This window comes from Bufo gargarizans, chromosome 3 (assembly GCF_014858855.1).
Source record: "Bufo gargarizans isolate SCDJY-AF-19 chromosome 3, ASM1485885v1, whole genome shotgun sequence".
Classification (NCBI taxonomy): Eukaryota; Metazoa; Chordata; class Amphibia; order Anura; family Bufonidae; genus Bufo; species Bufo gargarizans.
This window is the reverse complement of record NC_058082.1, coordinates 201,270,963-201,296,976: the sequence shown is the minus strand read 5'-3', so window position 1 is coordinate 201,296,976 and position 26,014 is coordinate 201,270,963. Positions and strand designations below refer to the sequence as shown.

General features: G+C 39.5%; 1 protein-coding gene across 4 annotated transcripts in view; it reads left to right on the top strand.

Annotated features, from left to right (window-relative positions):
- GABRG3 (gamma-aminobutyric acid type A receptor subunit gamma3) overlaps positions 1-26,014 on the top strand; it is a 1,148,957-nt gene that overhangs the window by 1,000,880 nt on the left and 122,063 nt on the right. For all 4 annotated transcript variants that reach the window (XM_044286710.1, XM_044286709.1, XM_044286712.1 and 1 more), the window contains exon 7: positions 16,153-16,305. In XM_044286710.1, the coding sequence (XP_044142645.1) occupies positions 16,153-16,305 (153 nt within the window). The remainder of the gene's footprint in view (positions 1-16,152; positions 16,306-26,014) is intronic.

The following is a 26,014-nucleotide window of genomic DNA, read 5'->3' as shown; positions in this document are numbered from 1 at the left end:
CGTGGTCTGAAATCACCATGTCTTCTATAGTAGATGACTTACACCTGTTAAAAAGTGTCTGCGACACCATTATATAGTCTATACGGGACCATGATAAGTGCGCAGAAGAGCAATGTGTATATTCACGTCCTTCTGGGTTCAGAATCCGTGTCTACTAGATTTGATGCGGACATCAGGCTCTTTAGGGCTGAGGATTTGCGCTTTACTGGTAGACCAATCTTTCTGTCTGACCTCCTATCTTCTTCCCAGTCAGCTACTATGTTCATATCCCCCTCAACTATCTTTTCCTCTATTTGGTCAGCGACAAGCATCCTTGCTATTTTTTTTAAAGAAGTGCTCACTAGTTTCATTTGGACCATAAATGTGTATATACTGATTGTTTTAGATAGGGATTTTAGACTGACTTGAACTACCCTCCCTTCATCTTCATTGGAGTGAGATGTCACATTATAATTCAGATTTTTCCTTACTAATATAAGAACCCCTGCCTTTTCTACCTATTGATCTCGAACCATAAACCTCTCCCACCCATAGTTTTCTCATACGGATAAAGTCACTCTCCTCTAGGTGAGTTTTCTGGAGTAGAGCGATGTCAGCATGTAACTTAAGGTGTCGTAGGACCATCATTTGTTTCTGTGGGGAAAGAAGCCCCTTAACATTCCAACATTACCATATTGATGTAATTTCAAAAATGATCTCCCTTTAGGACTATTTCTTAGTGATTGGATCATGGTATTATCATGTTCTCTCCCCTTTAACATTCTGTCCCTCCCCTTCCCCCGACCTTAAAAAAAAAAAAATAATTGGTGAATTAACAAACCTGTAATATAACATAACCCAATTTTGGCGGGATTCTTTTGTAACCGCCAGAACTCATTCCCTTGGACTTCACTTCTTCCAGACATAATAGGAATGAATTTATGGATCTAACAAATTCAAAGTATTATAACTTCTGATTATATATCTCGACTCACCTTTCCACCCATCATCTCTTAGTGCATTTTCAAGGGGTCCTTTGTACAACTAACTAGACCCAACGTGACTAATACAGTTCAAACCCATATCTAACATAATATAACAGCGTGAAACATGTGTCATACTGTGTCGCTTGCTGCGCCGTTGACCAATGAATTGTTACCACATTATGTGTATCATTGAATTGTTGCCTACTATGTGTGCCTGGACCTCAGTATTTCACTGATCCTATTTACATTTAGTCAATAAACAATGGCCTCTCACACACACTTCCTTTCCAAATGTTCACCTCCAAGGATTTCTCCCCACCAACTATCCTATAGTGCTGGCTGTGAACACATTAAATCTTGTCTCACTTAAGCTTATTGCTCTTGCTGTTATTAATTCTGACTGTTTCTTGCTATCATTCACTCATGCACTCAACGCATTTCTGAGCCTTCACATGAACATTTGCCTCTTAATCAGGAGCGCTAGTATTAGCAACAGACAGACAAAGATACAAAGATACTGCACGCCATTAGTGTCACACGTGCAGCACCTAGAGACATAGCCTGCAGCACTGGGATGGCCTATAGTAAAATTGTTATCCAATGACCATCTAATATACCTCCAGCCACATAATCACTTGTTCTTTTCTGTCCGGTGAATGCCTAATGTTTGGAGTCTGTACTCCACTGGCCTGCAGTAAAATTGTTATTCACTGATCGCCTAATATACTTCCAGCTACATAATCACTTGTTCTTTTCTGTCCAGTGAATGCATAATTTTTGAGGCCTGTACTCTACTGGCCTACAGTAAAATTGTTATCCACTTACCACCTAATATACCTCCAGCCACATAATCACTTGTTATTTTCTGTCTGGTGAATGCCTAATGTTTGGGGCCTGTACTCTACTGGCCTACAGTAAAGATGTTATTCACTGACCGCCTAATATGCCTCCAGCCACATAATCACTTGTTCTTTTCTGTTCGGTGAATGCCTAATGTTTGGAGCCTGTCTTCCACTGGCCTACAGTAAAATTGTTATCCACTGACCGCCTTATATACAGAGGATATAAAAAGTCTACACATCCCTGTTAAAATGTCAAGTTTCTGTGATGTAATAAAATGAGACAAAGATAAACCATTTCAGAACTTTTTCTACCTTTAATGTGACCTATAAACTGTACCACTCAATTGAAAATAAACATATTTAGGACCTGACCTGGGTAAGGTATTATAATAACTAAATTAACTAATGCCAACCAAGGCAATGAGACCTATCGTGACCCAGGTATTACTTAAAACTTCACTTTTATTCTAGATTTACTAAAACCTAAATAACAATAGGTGAGTGAATAAATTGCTTATCTTTATTATTTTTTTACAAATCAAAAACCTAAAGGTTAAAATTACAGTCACCACTTCACAGGAATGGACTATTGTTTTAATGTGCGGCCTCCTTCTTCATAGTGTTTAAACTGTGGTTGACCGTAAGGACTAGCAACTAGCACAGTTATCAATCAATCAGTCCTGTTATACACCTAATAGTGTCTGCCTAAATTGTGGTGCTTTTAGCCGTTCAGTTTTTTAGCTGACTAGCTTTGTGTATGGGAGCCATTTGTTCTCCCTTTATAGAGGGTTGACGTTGCATAAGTCCCCTCTGCTTTACACTGCCCAATGGACAGCAGTATCGAGCTATTATTAGTCCTGCAGACGACGACACTGTTATTTATCAGTGAGAAGGTGGGAGATAGTGCACTCTCCTGGCCCTCCTCAGTGTCACTCATCAAGTCCATTCCTGTGAAGTGGAGACTGTAATTTTAACCTTTAGGTTTTTGATTTGTAGAAAATTAATAAAGATAAGCAATTTATTCACTCACCTATTGTTATTTAGGTTTTAGTAAATCTAGAATAAAAGTGATGTTTTAAGTAATACCTGGGTCAAGATAGGTCTCATTGCCTTGGTTGGCATTAGTTCATTTACTCAATTGAAAAACAAACTGAAATCTTTTAGGTGGATGGAAGAAAACAAAAAAACTAAAATAATGTGGTTGCATAAGTGTGCATGCATTATAACTGGAGATGTAGCTGTGTTCAGAAATACGCAATCACATTCAAAATCATGTTAAATAGGAGTCAGCATACACTTGACATCATTTAAAGTGCCTCTGATTAACCCCAAATAAAGTTCAGCTGCTCTAGTTGGTCTTTCCTGAAATTTTCTTAGTCGCATCCCACAGCAAAAGCCATGGTCCACAGAGAGCTTCCAAAGCATCAGAGGGATCTCATTGTTAAAAGGTATAAGTCAGGAGAAGGGTATTAAAGAATTTCCAAAGCTTTAGATATACCATGGAACACAGTGAAGACAATCATCATCAAGTGGAGAAATTATGGCACAACAGAGACATTACCAAGAACTGGACGTCCCTCCAAAATTGATGGAAAGACGAGAAGAAAACTGGTCTGGGAGGCTACCAAGAGGCCTACAGCAACATTAAAGGAGCTGCGGGAATATCTGGCAAGTACTAGCTGTGTGGTACATGTGACAACAATCTCCCATATTCTTCATGTGTCTGGGCTATGGGGTAGAGTGGCAAGAGGAAAGCCTTTTATCATGAAGAAAAACATCCAAGCCAGGCTACATTTTGCAAAAACACATCTGAAGTCTCCCAAAAGCATGTGGGAAAAGGTGTTATGGTCTGATGAAACCAAGGTTGAACTATTTGGCCATAATTCCAAAAGACATGTTTGGTGCAAAAACACTGCACTTCACCAAAAGAACACCATACCCACAGTGAAGCATGGTGGTGGCAGCATCATGCTTTGGGGCTGTTTTTCTTCAGATGGAACTGGGGCCTTGGTTGAGTTAGAGGAGATATAAACAGTTCCAAATACCAGTCAATATTGGCACAAAACCTTCAGGCTTCTGCTAGAAAGCTGAACACGAAGAGGAACTTCATCTTTCAGCATGACAACGACCCAAAGCATACATCTAAATCAACAAAGGAATGGCTTCACCAAAAGAAGATTAAAGTTTTGGAAAGGCCCAGCCAGAGCCCAGACCTGAATCCTGAATTGGGTGATCTGCAGAGGGCTGTGCACAGGAGATGCCCTCGCAATCTGACAGATTTGGAGTGTTTTTGCAAAGAAGAGTGGGGAAATCTTGCCAAGTCAAAATGTGCCATGCTGACTCATACCCAAAAAGACTGAGTGCTGTTATAAAATCAAAAGGTGCTTCAACAAAGTATTAGTTTAAGAGTGTGCACACTTATACAACCATATTATTTTGTTTTTATATTTTTTCTTCCCTCTAACTCAAAGATTTCAGTTTGGTTTTCAATTGAGTTGTACACTGTATAGGTCACATTAAAGGTGGAAAAAGTTCTGAAATGATTTATCTTTTGGATATATAGTAGTAGGACGGCTCACTCTCTATAAACACGGATTTGTGCCAATGTCTAAAATGAATCAGCCTTTCAAAAACGATAAAAATGTATTTAATTAGACCGGCACTCAAACATATGGGTTCACACAGAAGACCAATAAAGAATAAAATAGTGCAATTTATTAGAACATAAAAACATGCATAAACGTATTTGTGGGATAGGCAAAACAGTAGATGGACTTTCTCATATATCAAGTCTGCAATAATACAGGTATGCATAGTAGCTGAGTTGGATCAAACCAACTGAATGGAAATATATGTGGATAAAGTCCTGTTCTTATGCTGGTAACTCCTGTTAGACAAAATTCATGGCAAATAGTCTCATATCATAATTTGTTGAGTACTCACTATTTGGTAGTGCGCAACTCTGTGGCGTCCCACATGTCAAGGCGCTTACCTCGGTGTCGAATCAGTCAGATGCAGACGGCAGAGTATGATTACTTGCTGATGGCATAGGTCGGAACTCTGTTGGATCACTTTTATTCTTGCGAGATGAGCTGTTACCTTTCTTTCATATAATACAGACTCAAAATGGCGTCTTGAAGGTCGCAATAAAACTTTGGTCTTTTTATCGATAGAATCAGAGTTTCCTTTCATATATTGCTATTAGTAGCTTGCCGTTGATATAATCGACCACCAGTGAGTTTTCTTTTGTTTTCTCCAGAAAGTAATTTCGTAGATATCTTTCAACAGTGCATGGCCATGCTTAAAATTTCGGACACTTTATGAATATGCTATCGATCCCATGTCTGAGTGCCGGTCTCATTACATACAATGATTTATCTTTGTCTTATTTCTTTATATCACAGAAACCTGACATTTTAAAAGGGGTGTGTAGACTTTTTATATCCACTGTACCTCCAGCCACATAATCACTTGTTATTTTCTGTCAGGTAAATGCATAATTTTTGCTGCCTATACTCCACTGGCCGACAGTAAAGTTGTTATGCGCTGACGGACTAATATATCTTCAGCCACATAATCACTTGTTCTTTTCTGGCAGGTGAATGCCTAATTTTTGAGGCCCGTACTCCCGTGGCCTAAAATAAATTTTTCCTAAGCTCTAGATCGGCACATTTTTGACATATTCCCTTTAAGGCGCATAAAACTGGCCCCTGATTAACATACAAATTTTCGTGGGAATTTTTAACATTGACCCCCCTCTGGTATGTCACTGCCCATGTTGTGGGACTATTTGTGCACGTCTAGTAAGTATTTGGAGGCTTCAAATATAACCTGAACGTTTTTCAGGTTTTAAAGTGAATGGGATCTGCCGCAAAGCACATTCGCGAAACGTCCCGGCCGATGTTCGTCCATCACTAATCATCATCATCGAGTACTGTCTGCATGTCACTGATGTCCTCCTCAACCGTCTCTGGGTCTGAGTCTGACCACTCGCAACCCCAGCGCGCACGCCACTCTCCTCTCTTGCCCGCCTAGCGGAGGAAGCAGTGGATGTCTCCTCTAGATCTTGGCTATCTAGTAGCTGCTAACTGTCCTTTAGTACCTCGTCCTCGCTGTATTGTGGAGCTGAGCCCACAGCATACAATACTTCTATGGCTTTGGGAACAGAAAAGGACAGAGGCAGGTTGAGGACAAGTGAGGGCACAGGGCTTGCTCCTGGGCCATGCCAACTAAGGGTTGTGTATGACGAACTCACTGACTCTTGGCTGGGGGTGTCTGATGTCACTTGCGACGAAGTAGAAGATCGAGTCAAGCACTCAAGAACCACTGGGTTGCTGGTCACGACATGACCGCTAGCTGAGACTGGGAGCTCAGGTTTTTCGAAGTGATCCCTGCTGCCATGGCCCCTTATACTGCTGCGACCTCTGCCTGCGCCAGAAACATTTAGGCCTCTGCCACTCCCCTGTGCATACTGTTAGATCAAAGAAATATAAAGAAAATTAAAACACCCCACAAAAAGCTTTTACTACAGATAACTGCACTGCAGAGCAGCAATTTTTTTTTCATTTTGCGTTAATACACGTCACAAAAGGCTTAACAAGAAATAACTGCACCGCAGAGCGGCAAATGTATTTTTTCTTTTTGCGCTAAAACACCCCACAAAAGCTTTTACTACAGATAATTGCACCACTGAGAGGCAAATATATTTTTTATTTTTGCGCAAACACACGTCACAAAAAGCCAACAAGAAATAACTGCACCGCTGAGCGGCAAATGTATTTTTTCTTTTTGCGCTAACACACCCCACGAAAGCCTTTACTATAGATAATACTCTATAGATAATACTCTATGTGCTAATACTCGTCACAAATAGCTTTACAAGAAATTACTACTCTGCTGAGCAGCAAATATATTTTTTCTTTCTCCACTAAAACACTCTACAAAAGCCATTACTTCAGATAAATGCACCGCACAAGGGCAAATAAGATGTGGAAATATTGCCTTGTAATAAACCCTGTTAATGCCTCTATCAAACAGCACTTGCACCCTATTAAGAATGGTTTGCTGGAATTACAGATCTCCCAGTGAGTATCAAAGTGTTATTGGATTGTTCCTGTTACCCAGGCTGTCACCTCCCCGACTGAACCCCATTCAACAGAAATACAGTGGAATGATTCCTCCCTATCCTTTTCCTACATCTTGAATAATCTTTCTCTGCACTTTTAAATCGTTATTTTTTAGCACAATGAAGTTTTTTCTATCACTGTCCCAAGCGCCTACAGACGTCTCTCCCTGCACTAAGTACACTGGTGAATGGAAGAATCTAAGATGGCTGCCGTATTTATAGGGCTGTGACATCACAGGGCTGGCTGCTGATTGGCTGCATGCATGTCAGTATAGGTGATCCCGCCTTCCCAGAGTTCCTTTCTTCATGTCCTCACACGTGCAGCAGCCATTTTATGAAAAATTTGATTCGTTACCACGAAGCGCGAAAAAATTCACATTCGGTGTGAATCGAATGTTTTCTGGAATTTGTAACAAATTCCATTTCTTCACTTTTGATTTGCTCATCTTTACTCAGCATGCTTACTACACCACTAGATGCATGCTTTAAGGGGTGTTGTTTTTAAAATAGGGTCACTTCTTTTCCAATTTATATTCTGGCAGGCAATGGGTGCTTCTTTATGTTTGTCCCTGCCATATTTCAGGACATTGATTTCTTAAAAAAACGTTTGGGTCCAAAAACTCCCTACATCCCTAGATAAATACCTTAAGTGGACTAGTTTTTAACATGGGGTAATTTATGGTGGTTTTCTGCTGTTTTGGCAGCTCAATGAAATTCTAAGTAAGCAAAGGGGCCTGAAACATTTTAAAGCAAATTTTGTGTTCTGAAAGCCACTAGGTGCTCCTTTATATTTGGGAGATGCCGTGTGTAAAGACATAAAATTAGGGCCACAATGGCAATATTTCTGAAGTCGGGAAGAACAAGGTGATACACTTTGGGATGTACTTCTTTATTTTTGTGTGCTCTGTACATATTCTTTAAAATTACATGTTTCTGTACAAAATGTTTTTTCACCTGCATTTATTTTAACATTCATTTGTTCACAAAACTGTTTTGGCAGCTCAATGCCATTAGAAGTACAGTATGCAATGGGGCCTAAAACATTTTCAAGAAAATGTTGTGTTCTGAAAGCCACTAGGTGCTCATAGGGTCACAATGGGGATATTTCTGAAAACAGAGACAGGGTGATACATTTTGGGGTGTACTCCTCCATATTTATGTGCTCTGTACCAAAATAATGACACTTTTGTTTAAAAAAAAAAAAATTATATATATATATATATATATATATATACGTAAATATATATATATATATATATACAGAAAAAAGATTCAGTGGCAGCACCGTCAATGAGAGATGTGGGTGCAGCTGGCCCAAATACGGATAAAAGCCAATCCAAATAGATAAAATAACAAAAGAGGGCAGCACTCCATCAAGTAAAAAAATGAAAAATACTTTAATTACCCATATGGGACAAGCGACGTTTCGGCTCAATGTGTGAGCCTTTCTCAAGCTTGAGAAAGGCTCACACATTGAGCCGAAACGTCGCTTGTCCCATATGGGTAATTAAAGTATTTTTCATTTTTTTACTTGATGGAGTGCTGCCCTCTTTTGTTATTTTATATATATATATATATATATATATATATATATGTATATATATATATATATATATATATATATATTTTTTTTTTCCATCTGCTTAGCATTCATTTAAAAAAACTTTGGTGGTTCAAAAAAACTCATTACACCCATAAATTAATATCTTAAAGGGTTTAGTTTTCAAATGGGGACACTATTGGGGGGGTATATTATCATGGTACTTGTAAGCCTCTGCTTCAAAAATGTTAAATTTAATGTTAAAATTCTAAGTCTAAATGTTTTTTGAATGTGCAGACAAAATAAAGATTTGGAAATATTTTTACACAAATTGTATTGGTTAAAGTTTACCAGATAAAGTTCAATATGTAACGAAAAAACAATGTCAGAATTAGATGTGCAAAACCTTTACGTAATTATGTATTCTCTGCTAAAGTGACACATAACAGATTTCAAAATCTGGCTTGGTCATTACAGTCCAAACAGGATTGGTCACAAAGGGGTTAATGTAAATAAGGAGATGTTTAGAGGAAAAAAAAACTATGAATGTATGGAGAGATTTATTTCATTGTAAATGAATTACATTCAGCCTAAACACTGTTTAAATTCATGGTGAATATGAATTTTTGGTGATTCGATTTGGGCAAATTTTACAGTAAGAGATAATGTATTAAAACATTTTTTTAAAGTGAGAAACAAGCAAGAGCAAATATGAGTCCTAGGAGACATCAGAGGGCCAGACCAATTGGAGCATTTTTTATTTGGACAGAATCTATTTAGACTAAGTGTGAGTGAATCAATTCTAAACTAAATCAGAGTCTTCAGAATTTCACAAACTTTCTGCACCAAATGAATCTGAAGCTTATGTGAATTATTTTGGATGAATCGCATAAAAACAGCACCCAGTACCATTTTACTGTGAATATTGGCAAATAAAATTGAATATTAGTGGAGGAACCACATATCACATGACACTAGGAGGAAGTGGGGGGGGTATACCTCTTTAGCCAATAAGGAGGCAGTAAGCAAGGAGATCCTTATGCTGATTAAGAAGAATCACCATACTTTGTTCAGCTTCTTACCTATTTGCCTGGCAGTGTCTGACAAAAATCTAAAAAAAAACTGCATACATACACAAGCCATTAATGTAGTGTGACACATTTAATTGTGCCTCAGCCTTTAAATTACGTATAGAAAACACACTTGCAATTTTGCTTGTACAGTGTCCTGAAAAAGCATTCAAACCTGTTGAATTTTTCCACATTTTTTCATGCTACAGCCACAAACTTAAATGTATTTTGCTGGGATTTTATGTGATAGACCAACACAAATAACTATTACTTGACCTTTCTAATACATTAATATGCATTGATCTAAATTGTAAACCATTCTATTTTAGCTCTGGCTGTATTTTTAGAGTTGTTGTCCTGCTGGAAGTAGAACCTCCGCCCCATTCTCAAATCTTTTGCAGCCTCTACCAGGTTTTCCTCCAGGATTGCCCTGTATGTAGCTTAAAGGGACACTGACAGGGCCAATAAGCATATTGAGGTATATATATGGCAGTACAGGTCTTATAATGGGTATTACAATCATATAAGTATCCCCCCTGTCCACATTATACATACAGTAAACTTAAGTTCTATAACCTGCTCCAACGGTCTTCAATCTGCCCAAGGGCGGTGTTTCACCTCTCTTGCGCCCAGCCAGCCTCCCCCAACTGCCGCTTTGAAGCGCCGCCCAGCTCATGAATATTCAGTTTGCTGGGCAGCTTCTGCGGTCCCCGCTCTGAAGCGCTGCGCTGAACAGTGCACTGCGCATGCGCTGGATCTTGTGAAGTCGTGGACAGTAAGCGCCGCCCAGCGAAGTGAATATTGATGAGCTGGGCGGCGCTTACTGTACCGGACTTCACAAGATCCGGCGCATGCGCAGGGCACTGTTAAGCGAAGCGCTTCAGAGCGGGGACCGCAGAAGCCGCCCAGCAAACTGAATATTCATGAGCTGGGCGGCGCTTCAAAGCGGAAGTTGGGGAGGCGGGCTGGGTGCAAGAGAGGTGAAACGCCGTCCCTTGGGCAGATTGAAGACCGTTGGAGCAGGTTATAAAATTTAAAGTTTACTGTATGTATAATGTGGACAGGGGGGATACTTATATGATTGTAATACCCATTATAAGACCTGTACTGCCATATATATACCTCAATATGCTTATTGGCCCTGTCAGTGCCCCTTTAATCCATCTTCACAACTGGAGCAGCTGTTAGGGGCAGGAACAGTAGATTACTTTCATGGCCCACCGAGTCATTGTTTTTCATGGTGAGGCAGCAACGCAACAGGAAGGCCAGATCCTATTGACAACTCCACAGTTGTGTTGGTCTGATTCACACACCAGGTGCGGATTCTCCTCTACTTCCATGGATATCCTCCTGTCCCTAACAGCAGTAGGGGAGAGCATTGCTCGCACTCACCCTCTTTCTATCATATGTCTAAAGCAAAGCATTGCAATGCCATGTTACAGCTGATCGGCCTGGGCTAGAGTAACCACACAGCTGATCACTTGCTAAAGTGCATTAAGCAGCAAACATCCCACTGGCTGTCTCCTCGCCAACTCCAATTGGGCAAGGTGGTCAGTGACAATGGCAGGAACATTGTGGCCATACTGCATTTGGGGAAATAATACATTCTCCCTGCATGGCTCACATGATAAAAAAAAGTTGTGCAATATTTTTGAAAAAGAACACTAGTTTGTAGATGGGGCTGGCCATCTCTAGGAGCCTGTCCTTGCATTTGAGATCAAAATTATTTGAAAATGATTAATTTTGATAATTAATTAAGTTGAAAAAGTACAAAGGAGAGCAACTAAGTTTATAAGAGACCTGGAGGGTCTTGTTTATGAGGAAAGATTCAAATAATTCAATTTATTTAGTCTTGAGAAGAGATGTATAAAGGAGGAACATGATTACCCTACACAAATATATAAATGGGCCATACAAAAAATATGTTGAAAAGCTGTTCAATATAAAATGCCCTCAAAAGACAAGGGGGCACTGCCTCCAACTGGAGAAGAAAAAGTTCAGTCTCCAGAAACGTCAAAGCTTCTTTACACTAAGAACTAGTATACCTCTGGACGTGGTAACAGCAGGAACAGTGGAAAGTTTTAAAAAGAGCTAAGATTAATTCTTAAAATTAAATTACATTTAGGCCTCATGCACACAAACATATTTTGTTTCCGTGTTTTGTTCAGGTTTTTTTTGCGGATAGGATGGGGATCCATTCATTTCAATGGGTATGCAAAACCTGCGGACAGCATACCATGAGCTGTCCTCATCCATATGTCCGTTCCGAAGCCCTGCAAAAAAATAATAATATAACATGTTCTATTTAGGTATGAGCGAATTATTGAAAAGTTTGATTCGGCTAATTCGCCAAATTTAACAATTATTATTTTCTTTGTGACAAATTATTTCATCATGAAGCATATTTTTTTGTAACTTGAGGGAGCAATAACAGAGAGCTTCAATAGCCCCACCCCTGTCATTGTACCCCTCAGATGCCGCATTCATACATGATTTTAAAAACAGTGTCAAATTAACATAAAAATGTAATTAAATCAAACTTACTGCCTCCATTTACCCGCGATGGGCTGGCACGGGATTTTGGCCAAGATCTTTAATCAAGATAGTGGCTGATGGCCCATCACAAGCAAATGGAGGAGGTAAGTATGATTTTTTTTTTGTTGTGGACAAGTATAGGCATTGTTACAATGGATTGGAGAAAAAAAAAAAAAAAAGGATGCAATACGGATGCCAAAACAACATCATCTGTATTTTTTGCAGATCCATGTTTTGTCATGTTAATGTACCCTAATCCATATGAAAATGTGTAGAAATGTGGGTCTCACTTATAGCATTTACCTGCTCCCCGCATGGCTGCCTCTACATCTCCCTAACGTGCGGATCAAAACATCCGGCGATGGGGGGGTGTTTTGGCAGTGAATCCAATAGCAGGCTGCAACGGGGACAAGCCTCCCTAGCATTGCAGGTGACGCTAGGGAGGCTTGTCCACTTTGCCGCCTTCTATTGGCTGCCCCCGTCCCATCGCTGGATGTTTTGATCCACGCGACGAGGAGATGCAGTGGCGCCTCCATGTGGGGAGCAGGAGCCATGTGGCAAGTGCCAGGGAGCAAGGTAAGATTAACCTATGTGAGGTGTCCGGGCATTAGGGGGGTCATTATAGGGGTGGAAATCTCCTTGTTCATGGGACCTACCGCTTTAATTATCCGTTGCACACTCACCGACATGGGATCTGAATAATGATTAAGAAGGGCAATTCTGAGACCTAAGCCCAGGGGTGAAATAATAAAACATGGGGTTTGCAAGATGAGCAGTGTTACACATATGGGTGTCAGCCAAGATCTAAATGTGTGTGCCCTTAATTTCCTCCCATCCAAATGGAATCAGAAAATTATAACTTGTAAGTTACGTTTTTTCTGTAATTTTCTCCCATTTATTTTATAACTGTTTGCTTCCCAAATGTCATTGCATTTTTTCTATTTTCATATCATTTTGTAAGTACTAAACCATTTTTTGCATCAAAGTGTTTAATGTTAGTCCCTGTATACTCTATGGATCCATAGCCTTTAAAAGTGTATCTTGCTGTCTGACTGCTGGAGAGCGTATTGGAATACCTATTAGGCCTAGCATTCAGTGGGTGGTGGCAGTGTGTATCTGGGGTGCGTGCAGTGTGTTTAAGTTTGAATTATGCTCAGTTTGCAGCCCGAGTTAAAAGTGAGCACAAGATTGAGTGGAGTAAATTAACCCCTTTCAGTCACATCCACATAACGTGCTAGGATGGTATGCACATGACAATGGGGTGTACCACAGGTTTTACATTTATTCAGTTGTTTACTATTGAGTAATATTTTTAAGTTGCACAGCAAATTTTGGGATTTCACCACAGGGAAAATTTCTAATACCTACAAATAAAACATGCTTGGGGAGCTACACTTGATAAAGACAGATTTATGTTGAGTCCATATAAACTCTTGATAGTTTGCTTAACTGTGATTGTATATAGGTATTTAGAGTGACCTTTGTTAAGAGCAGTCTTAATATACAGTACAGACCAAAAGTTTGGACACACCTTCTCATTCAAAGAGTTTTCTTTATTTTCATGACTATGAAAATTGTAGATTCACACTGAAGGCATCAAAACTATGAATTAACACATGTGGAATTATATACTTATCAAAAAAGTATGAAACAACTGAAAATATGTAATATTCTAGGTTCTTCAAAGTAGCCACCTTTTGCTTTGATTACTGCTTTGCACACTCTTGGCATTCTCTTGATGAGCTTCGAGAGGTAGTCACCTGAGATGGTTTTCACTTCACAGGTGTGCCCTGTCAGGTTTAATAAGTGGGATTTCTTGCCTTATAAATGGGGTTGGGACCATCAGTTGCGTTGTGGAGAAGTCAGGTGGATACACAGCTGATAGTCCTACTAAATAGACTGTTAGAATTTGTATTATGGCAAGAAAAAAAGCAGCTAAGTAAAGAAAAATGAGTGGCCATCATTACTTTAAGAAATGAAGGTCATTCAGTGTGAAAAATTGGGAAAACTTTGAAAGTGTCCCCAAGTGCAGTCACAAAAACCATCAAGCGCTACAAAGAAACTGGCTCACATGCGGACCGCCCCAGGAAAGGAAGACCAAGAGTCACCTCTGCTGCGGAGGAAAAGTTCATCCGAGTCACCAGCCTCAGAAATCGCAGGTTAACAGCAGCTCAGATTAGAGACCAGGTCAATGCCACACAGAGTTCTAGCAGCAGACACATCTCTAGAACAACTGTTAAGAGGAGACTGTGTGAATCAGGCCTTCATGGTAGAATATCTGCTAGGAAACCACTGCTGAGGACAGGCAACAAGCAGAAGAGTCTTGTTTGGGCTAAAGAACACAAGGAATGGACATTAGACCAGTAGAAATCTGTGCTTTGGTCTGATTAGTCCAAATTTGAGATCTTTGGCCGTGTCTTTGCGCGACGCAGAAAAGGTGAACGGATGGACTCTACATGCCTGGTTCCCACCAAGAAGCATGGAGGAGGAGGTGTGATTGTGTGGGGGTGATTTGCTGGTGACACTGTTGGGGATTTATTCAAAATTGAAGGCATACTGAACCAGCATGGCTACCACAGCATCTTGCAGCGGCATGCTATTCCATCCGGTTTGCGTTTAGTTGGACCATCATTTATTTTTCAACAAAACAATGACCCCAAACACACCTTCAGGCTGTGTAAGGGCTATTTGACCATGAAGGAGAGTGATGGGGTGCTGTGCCAGATGACCTGGCCTCCACAGTCACCGGACCTGAACCCAATCGATATGGTTTGGGGTGAACTGGACCGCAGAGTGAAGACAAAAGGGCCAACAAGTGCTAAGCATCTCTGGGAACTCCTTCAAGACTGTTTGAAGACCATTTCAGGTGACTACCTCTTGAAGCTCATCAAGAGAATGCCAAGAGTGTGCAAAGCAGTAATCAAAGCAAAAGGTGGCTACTTTGAAGAACCTAGAATATGACATATTTTCAGTTGTTTCACACTTTTTTGTTATGTATATAATTCCACATGTGTTAATTCATAGTTTTGATGCCTTCAGTGTGAATCTACAATTTTCATAGTCAGGAAAATAAAGAAAACTCTTTGAATGAGATGGTGTGTCCAAACTTTTGGTCTGTATTGTATATCACCTGTGTGATCAGGTGTGCCAATATTAAGAGGCACACAAAGGTGTGGGTAAAGGGCCTCTGCAAAAATGGAAGCCAGTACATTTCTAGATATAGATTTAGAAAATACTCTTGGCTGGCTATGGCAACTGGCCACTCCTTGACCTGGTAAGTGGCAAGCAGGGCTCTAAAGTTTGTAACTTTTTTAAACCAATTTTGTGGTACCGAGTGGTTGATAAATTCCTCCTTAATTTCTAACACTCAGGAGAAATAGGAAAATGATTTATACAGCTTGTCGATTTTTTTATTGAATTCTTTTAACATTGCATCCAGGTAAATAGAGGTGGAGGAGTGTATTATCTATTGTCTGTCACTTACAATGCTGTTATAGCACTTCTCCCAGGGCATTTCAATCACACTTAATAGCTTCAGTCATGCAAATTGTAATCAACATCTTAACTCCATGAGATCCTTGACAGATTATACTGTCTAAAGCATGAGTCAGTGTTATATAATGTTGGAGATCTCTTGTACAAATCATTCTAATTGAGAAAGCCAGTCAGATGACTACTGAAACACCTTCAAGAGAAAATTCAACAAGTACAGTTTCTCTGACTTATTACAACTGATATACCATGACCTGGATAAACAAGTACCTTTACAGAGAACCAGTTTCCATTTTTCATTTTTTTATTTTTATTTATTTACCCCATGGTAATTAATGATTGATACACAAACCTCTAAGAAAGTAGAACTGAAAAAGTCTAAAAAAAAATATTCAGACAAGTCAAAACAAATCCAAAGTTGTTAGCAAAATCCTGATATATTTAGAAATTTAAATTGTTCTTACACATGTCTTACACATTTCATTATATATATATATATATATATATATATATAAAATATATTATATGACTGGGTTTGTAATAGAAATTGTATGTCAAGAATGCTCTGCCTTTGTTTCAACAGGTGATTATATTGTCATGACTGTGTACTTTGATTTAAGCAGAAGAATGGGATACTTCACTATTCAAACATATATCCCTTGCATATTAACAGTTGTGTTATCCTGGGTATCATTCTGGATAAAAAAAGATGCCACTCCAGCAAGAACTGCATTAGGTAAGTCATTTAACAGACAGTTCTGTCATTTTTGCTTTGTCTGCGTATTGTTCAAATTGCATGTCAGATATGAATGTCGACAATTCTGTATAAGAAAGCAGGAGAGCTTTGGGACCACACAAATGCAATCTCTGACTTGCAATGACTAGTAATAGTTTCTATCTTCCCTTACTGACAGGTTTTCCTCTTGTCATTTTAAAACTACTTGCAGTAGTCACACAGAAGCTCAATAAAATATGTAATATAAACATAAAAATTACCACTTTTTGTGACTTAATCTTAAAGGGGTGTCAGGAATAATTAACATCCCAAACAATCCCAAATACCATGGGTATTGCTTAAAAAAATAATGTTATACTCAACCCTTTCTCTTTTTTTGTAACCCTACAAAAATAAGTAATATAAAAACAGTGGTATCAAAATAATAACACACAAAAATATTGGCGCAATATGAGCTCCTAGAGATATAGATAAAGCTAATCAATTAACAAAATGGTATAATGACCCCGACGCATTTCACCTTTAAATGAAGGTTCATCAGGGAGTAATACAGAAGTAAACATAAAGCAAGATAGGGATCAAGAGATAGATAAATAAACCAATGTCAAATGATAATACTTAGCTCCCGGACAAATAAGTGGGACAGGATAGTCCCAACAGATAAAAGGAGACAGCCTGAAGATAGCGGCCTAGAAAGTAGATATAAAGTATAATGACCATATAGCTAACACAAGATAAATAAGATAATACAATGATCCAGGTTAGATTACTCACTATTGCTGGGGAGCCCACACAAAATACGTCCGGTGGATGCAGAGCTATGCAGATGGTTTAGATGCCGGCGCTGGGTTTTAAGCACCGACACAACATGTAACTTCCGGATGCTATGGAAGTTACTTCCGGTGCGGTGGAACGCACCTTGGAAAGCATCCGATGACTTGCTGCACGTGAGACGCATCATGGAGCACATCTATCTATAACACAGAAGTTCCGTAAAAAGTGCCAGAAGAAAACGAGTTGTTTTAAACTATCAGTGCATGAAAAGGGGAGCCATAGGTGGATGTTAAGATGTAAAGACGATAATGAGAAAATATAGCACAGGGTACCAAATAGATTAAAAGGGATACAGATTAGCGCAAACCAATGATAAGGTGACAAATTATTGTCACCAATATATAAGGGGCTTTTCGCATCAATAAGGTCGGTTGAGGGTTCCATATCAATATTTGAGACTCCGCACATAAATAACAAAGAGACATAGGGGGAGATATATTAAATAAAACAGGTGAAGGTCAATCTTTCGTTGAGACCAGCAGGTGACTGGGATCGAAAGCGGTAAATCCAATCTGTTTCCTTCTGTAGGATCCCAGTCACCTTTCCTGGGGGATAGGGTCACAACCTCAAGAGCAGAAAAACAAATGGTTTTAAGCTCACCATTATGGCAATCATTAATATGATTGGCTACTGGGGTATTGTTACATTTCACAATATCATTAATGTGTTCACATACCCTCCGCCTAAATTCCCTAAAAGTCTATCCCGATATAATCTTTCGGACACGTGCATTGGCAGATGTAAATTACACCCTTGGTTTTACAATTTATGAAGCCCATAATTGGGAACATGCGTTCAGTGACGGAACACACAACAGTTTTAGTGGTACTTATAAAATTGCAAGCTTTGCAGGTGCCACATCTAAAAACACCAGATGGTTTTCTATCAAGCCAAATACCCTCTCTCCTTGGGGCCATATAGTGGCTATGAACCAAGCAGTCTTGTAGGCTCCTACCCTTACGATACGTAATCTGGGGGAAGGAGCTGACAGCCTTAGAGAGGTCTGGGTCCATAGTTAAAATTGGCCAGTAGGTATTAAGAATGGCTCTAATCTCTCTATTGGCAACATCAAAAGTAGATATCAAATGAATTGGATTATCTTTTGCATACTTTTTGGCTCTGGGTATGAAAAATTCATCCCTAATTTTTGACTTAGCGGATTGGAAAGCATCCCTTAAAATATGTTGTGGCTATCCCCTTTGTATAAGTCTATTCTGTAGTTTCCGGTATACAGAACATAACCACAGCAGCTCATTACTGTCCTCAGCAGTCCCATGCCATAAACTTGTACACAACATAATCACTGCAGCCAGTCATTGCCCCCAGTGGTAGACCTTTGATAACAGTGATTGCCGGCAGCAGTCACATGCTATATACCGGCATGTCACCGCTACGGACCAGGACGTGATGAGCGTTGGAGAAAATGGTGTGGACAATAGAGTGAATACTACATTTCTTTTATACCGGGCGATTTTCATTTTTTACTCCCAGCCTTCCCAAAGCGATAGCTATGATATGGTGTGTAAGAGTTTTTAATCACTTTTTATTCAATTTTTTTGTGGGAGGTGAAGCAACCAACAATGTCCATTTTGCCTTTTGCTATATGGGATAAATATGTTTGTATTTTAATAGTACGGGCCTTTTGCGTATGACAATGCCCATGATGTTTATTTTTTTTCTTTTGTATTTTTATCTTAATTTTGGGGAAAGTGGGGATTTTAATTTTCATTTTTTTTATATTTTTTATTCCCATTGGGAAGTCAGATTGCTTCTCTCATAGACTCCAAGCATTGGCATTTGAATATATTAGAAATACACTGGGGGAAATGTATCATGAGGGGAAAATTTGAAATCCATTTTGCTTGAGTCTGTGTTGGAGTACTTTATGCCACATTTATCAAATGTCTCATGTTACTTGATAAATGTGTGTTATCCTTAGATGTAACACTTTTGTCTAGAGAAGCCTACTCCACCCTCCTCCAATCACACCCACTTTCCCACTCACATTACAAAACTGGAGTGAGTGGTGTAAAAATGCAAAAAGATGAAAAATTTTGCGCAAGTGCAAAAAAGTTGCAAAACCTTGCGCAATCGCTTACATTTTGCAAAAGCCCTATTTTTGTGACTTTTTGACGCCGGAATTCATGTTCATACCTCTGGTTTTGACCTACAACCCACAACTAGAGGTACTGAGGAAATCTGCCAAAAAATTACATCATGTCCTACGTAAGGATGAACGACTAAAAACAATCTTCCCAGACCCCCCCTTACTAGCTTACCGACAACCTCCAAATCTAAGGAACATTCTGATCAGATCAAGTTCAAGGCCATGTACCACAGAAAAAGGAACCCATCCCTGTACTATAAGAAGATGCAAAACCTGTTCCCATATAATGACAACAGATAAGATCCGGATCCCCAACACACAGCAGGAATATAGGATCCCTGGGACATTCACATGTTCTACATCTAATGTTGTTTATCTGATTCTCTGCACTAAATGTCCTGTTAGAGGCCTCTACGTTGGAGAGACAGGACAGAGACTCAATGCAAAGATGAGGTCCCACCGCCACACAATTAAAGAGAAGAAGCTATACTTTCCTGTGGCTAAGCATTTCTGTAGCCCATGACACAATGTAGAACACATGAAAGTTCTCATATTAAAAGGTAAATTCAAATCCCAAAAAGCTAGAAGAATATGGGAATACAAATTTATAACACTGCTTAACACTTGAGAAATAGCTATGGGTGAGGATGAATTGGGTCAGTTGTAGTACAGACCCATTTGCCTCCAAGTATACTCGGCAAGCAGTTAATCCATCATTGTGTGGGATATTCGAATACAAGGATTCCACATCCATGGTTGCCAAGATTGTGCCTTTAGGGAGGGGACCTATGGTTGACAGTTTGTTCAATAAGTCAGTGGTGTCCTGTAGATAACGTTTTGTGTTCTTCACTAATGCTTTGAGGATGCCCTCTATCCAACCTGAGATTTTTTCAGTGAGGGTTCCCACACCTGAAATGATCGGCCTCCCTGGATTCCCTGCTTTGAGTATTTTGGGAAGCATGTAGAATACTCCAATCCTGGGATTCTGAGATACCAAGTCTAAAAGTTGCGTGGATCCTGCATGTAGACCTCTGATTACCTTTTTCAACTTTTTTAAATATTTCTGAGTTGGGTCTCCCTCCATTTTGATATAGTATTGTGTGTCTGTGAGTTGTCGGTGTGCTTCTTCTATATAGTCCAAAGTGTTCAAAAGGACTGTAGTGCCACCTTTATCTGCAGGTTTTATGGTGATTCCTTTGTTGTTTTTTAAGGTTTGAATCGCCCTCCTTTCCTGTATGTTGATGTTGAATGTTTATTTTATATGTTTGTCCAGTATTGTAGACTGTACTACATTTCTAAAGGAGTCAATGTACTGGTCCAAAATGGTATTGCGGCCAGGGGGAGGGGTCCAGTCAGACTGTTTGGATCTGATCCCTTGATAGTTTCGGGACAGATGATATACCTAGCAGCATTAGTAGGTTAAATAAATTTGCCCTATCCTCTTCAGCATTATTTTGAAACAAGTACTTTTTTTTATAGTGGTGTAGGCTCCTTTAGCCTTTAAAGTCCTTATGCAGTTGCTCAGACTGCATGATTTGTATATCTTGTCCTTTACTTGCGTTTCCTATACTCATTATTTTACATCCATATCTGAGGTGCATATGAATTGTGGATACTTTAGTCCCTAGAACTTACATTGAGGAACAGAAGTATTTGAACTACCTGCGATTTTGCAAGTTCTCCCACTTAGAAATCATGGAGGGGTCTGAAATTCACATTGTAGGTGCATTCCCACTCTAAAAGACAGAATAAAAAGTCCACCTCTACTCCACTCATTAATCTAACTTAATAGCACCTGTCTGAGCTCTTTAAAGACACCTGTCCACCCCACAGTCAGTCAGACGCCAACTACTACCATGGGCAAGACCAAAGAGCCGTCAAAAGACATCAAAGACAAAATTTTGGACCTCTACAAGGCTGGAAAGGGCTACGGGGCAATTGCAAAGCAGCTTGGTGAAAATAGATAAACTGTTGAAGCAATTGTTAGGAAATGGAAGAGGCTAAAGAAGACTGTCAGTCTCCCTCGGACTGGGGCTCCATGCAAGATCTCACCTGGTGGGATATCACTGATGATAAGAAAGGTGAGAAATCAGCCCAGAACTACAAGGGAGGAGCTGGTCAATGACATGAAGAGAGCTGGGAACACAGTTTCAAAGGTCACTGTCGGTAGAACACTAAGTCGTCATGGTATCAAATCATGCATTGCACGGAAGGTTCCCTTGCTCAAGTAATTACATTTCCAGGCCCGTCTGAAGTTTGCCAATGATCATCTGGATGATTCAAAGGAGGCATGGGAGAAAGTCATGTGGTCAGATAAGACCAAAGTATAACTTTTTGGTCTAAGCTTCACTCGTCATGTTTGGAGGAAAAAGAAGGATGAGTTGCATCCCAAGAACACCATTCCTACTGTGAAGCACGGGATCATGCTTTAGAGGTGCTTTTCTGAGAAGGGGACAGGATGAATGCACTGTATTAAGGTGAGCATGAATGTGGCCATTTATTGTGAGATTTTGAGCAACAATCTTCTTCCCTCAGCCAGAGCATTGAAAATGGGTCTTGGCTGGGTCTTCCAACATGACGACAACCCGAAGAACACAGCCAGGATAACCAAGGAGTGGCTCTGTAAGAAGCATATCAAGGTTATGGAGTGGCCTAGCCAGTCTCCAGACCTAAATCCAATAGAACATCTAAAACTCTGTGTTGCTCAGTGACAGCCCAGAAACCTGACAGATCTAGAGGAGATCTGTGTGGAGGAGTGGGCCAAAATCCCTGTTGCAGTGTGTGCAAACCTGGTCAAGAACTACAGGAAACATTTGACCTCTGTAATTGCAAACAAAGGCTTCTGTACCGAATATTAACACTGATTTTCTCAGGTGTTTAAATACTTATGTTCGGCAGTGCAAGACAAATAAATTCTTTAGATATCACACAATGTCATTTCCTGATTATTATTTTTTTATTCTGTCTCTGAGTGGGAATGCACCAACAATGTAAATTTCATACCCCTCCATGATTTCTAAGTGGGAGAACTTACAAAATCGCAGGGTGTTCAAATGCTTCTGTTCCTCACTATACATCATAGGAGAACTGTTTATAAGCACAATTTATTAATAACCTTGACTATGTTGTAGAAGGCATTATAGGATTTCAATAAAAAGAAAAAAAATCGCTAAAATGTAATACCATTGGCCTGTATAAATATTTTTTTTTTACTTTATGTGACTTCACTTTTATGCTCATCTCCTTTAAATTCAATTTAATGTTGAAATATAAAAGTGAAGTAAAATTGCAAATTCTCTGAGAAGGTCAGATTTCAGTAGCATAAAAATAATTTTAACACAACTTTTGAATTGGTAAGGTATTGGATTTGACTGGAAATAAAATCTTTAGCTTATTAACAATTATGCACAGTTACTAGTTTAACACATCTGCAATATCAGTGATGGATTTATTCACATTTTGCTAATTTTTTGAGAACAGGGCAGGTGGTAGGGTGGTAGGGTGACAGGGCAGGCTGTAGGGTTTTTGATAATAAGAGATTGAGGCTAAAACATTTTATATCATGTAAGTCTGTCATTCCGTCATGGTCTGGTCCATGCCACAAATGTCTAGATTTGTTGATCAATTTGTTTGACCTCATAGAGCTTCTTTACCCTAATAAAAACTAACAAGTAGCAATAGACCTGAAAGATGGCAGATTCTGAAGCGTTCCTCTTTCTGTAAAAAGCTTCTTGTCAACATGTTGGATGGTCAAGGCGTGGTGATGTCATACATGTCACTGTGGTTGTGATTTTGTGCAAGATCTTTAATCAAGATAGAGGCGGCCGGCTATTCGCACTCAAATGGATGATGAACAGATGCAGCAGAGTTAAAACTGAAACTTTTAACTCAAATTTCTTAACTCATTGTGATATCCCTAAACAAAAGCCACTGAAAAGCAATTTTAGGTGTCGGCTTAACACAAGTCTAATTAGGCATGTGTGTTAACTCTAATTACATCTGTAAGTATGATTTGTTCTGTTTGTTTTTTACATAATTTCATTCCATTTTGTTAAAGTAAAAAATATACATTTGTACTGTGTTAGCAGTAAACATAAAATAAAAAAAACTGACATTCATTAGTGGTTTATATATTTTAACTAGCTGATGACCCAGCGTTGCTCGGGTATTTATTTATTGCAATTTTATATTAAATAACAGTGACTTTCACAATGGCCGCCCCCTTAACGATGATCCCCACTTTAACAGTGACTTTCATAGTGACCGTCCCTTTAACAGTGACTTTAACAGTTACCGCCCCGTTAACAGTGACTTTCACAGTGACTGCCCCTTTAGCAGTGACTTTCACAGTGGCCGCCCCATTAACAGTGACCGCCCCTTTAACAGTGACTTTCACAGTGGCTGCCCCCTTAACAGTGACCGCCGCTTTAACAATGACTTTCACAATGGCCGCCCTTTAACAGTGAATTTCACAGTGACCATCCCTTTAACAGTGACTTTCACAGTAACTGCTCCTATAACAATGACTTTCACAGTGACCGCCCCTTTAACAATGACTTTCACAGTGACTTCCCCTTTAACAATGACCGCTCCTTTAACAGTGACTTTCACAGTGACCTCCCCTTTAACAGTGTTTTTCACAGTGAATGACCCTTTTACAGTGACTTTAACAGTGACCGCCCCTTTAACAGTGACCACCCCTTTAACAGTGACAGCCCGTTTAATAGTGACTTTCACAATGGCCCCCCTTTAATGGTGACTGCCCGTTTAACATTGACTTTCACAGTGGCTGCCCATTTAACAGCGACCGCCCCTTTAACAGTGTCCTCCATGGTGAAGGCCCCTTTAAAAGCAACTTTCAGAGTGACAGCCCCTTTAACAGTGACTTTCAAAGTGACCAACCCTTTAACATTGACTTTCACAGTGACCGCACCTTTAACAGTGACCGCCCCTTTAACATTGACTTTCACAGTGACCGCCTCTTAAACAGTGACTTTCACCGTGACTGCCCCTTTAACAGTGACTTTCACAGTGACCGGCCCTTTAACAGTGACCTCCATGGTGACCGCCCCTTAAAAGTGACTTTTACAGTGACTGCCCCTTTAACAGTGACTTTTACTCTGACCTCCCCTTTAACTGCGACTGCCCCTTTAACAGTGATTTTCACAGTGACCACCCCTTTAACACTGACTTTCACAGTAACCAGCCCTTTAACAGTGACTTTCACAGTGACCATGCATGTAGCAGTGTAGTTGTGCCGTCATACATCATGTGACTGAATATTTTAGAACCTGTGAACAGTTGTTATGGCAACCTGGAGAAGGACCTGCGAGCTTCTATTGGCTGATAAGGGACATGTGACCGTTTGTATGGCAGTTAGGATTTAAAGGGAACCTGTCATGTGGATATTTGATTATAATCTAACTAATTATATACAATCATTAACTACTAAAAAGTACCTTAGATGTATTCACTTACTGGTGTGACAGATGGTTACCTCATAATATACACACAAAGATGCCGCATGCCGCATGCTAATGAGCTGATTCGAGTCCGGCGTGATGTCATTGAGTCCAGCGTATATTTAATTCAGAGCTATTGCCACACCCCTGCCCACCTGCTGCTGATTCATATGGAAACAAACTGTGACTCAGCAGCAGGTGGGTGGGGAGAGTCAGGAGCTCATGAATATTCAGGACTCATCATTATCAGCTGGAGCTTTTCAATACAAGATGTTGGCAGATTGACTGGGTCAATTAAAGAAAGTGACCCAGCATTCTGCTAAGCGAATCAGTTACTTATTTTTGTTGCCACTGGTGACAGGTTCCCTTTAAGTGAAAGGCTGGCAGGCTTGTATTGGCTAATGCAAGTCATTTTTTGGGAATATCTCGGGGAAAAGTGCATCCTAGAGAGCTGAGACCCCCGCAAGAATTCTTTCCAGGTAGCAAGGGATATGTATACCAAGTTTCGTAGAAATGGATGGTTGCGTTTTTGAGTTTTCACGGAACATACACACATACATACACACACACATACATATATGCGTCCTTTACACATATATATATATATATATATATATATATGGTTAAGTGAAAAGATGACAAAAATATTGCAAACTTTCGAGGTTATTTGGGTCTCTTCGTCAGGCGGCTCTTAAGACAGTACCTGAAGAATCATATATTTATACACCAAAGCACATAGGAATAATGAGGTAGATGAGACAAGTGATGTAAAACAGATCAATATGAGTGGAGGAGTAAACAAACAGCTGTAACAGTAAATTGATGGAGTAATTATATATGAGGATTATAGAAGTGTGAAAGTTGTATTGTCCTTGTTTTATTAGTTTTATTGCTCTTGATTTATTGTCCTTTTTTGTCCTTGGTGTTGCATCATAAGTCACAGCCCTTTTCTGGCATTACATGCCCACTTTCTGTTAAGCCACACCTCTGGTTGGCAGAAAAAAATATCTAAAAATCCTTAATAAATGTAGTATTAGGCATTCAGGCACATTGGAAAATGTACTTATTTAGTCTGTATATCAGGGACACATGCAGGATTATAATCTGTGGAGCTAAGGGAAAATAATTGTGTACGACACACAGTGAATTATGTTTGTATTATAATTAGAGATGAGTAAATTTCTCAAAAATCCGATTTGGCCGGTTTGCCAAATTTTTCGAAAAGATTAGCTTCAATCCGAATTTATTTGCAGCGAATTATGTTACAAAACGGCTATTTCCGGGCTGCAGAGAGCCTTTATAGGGA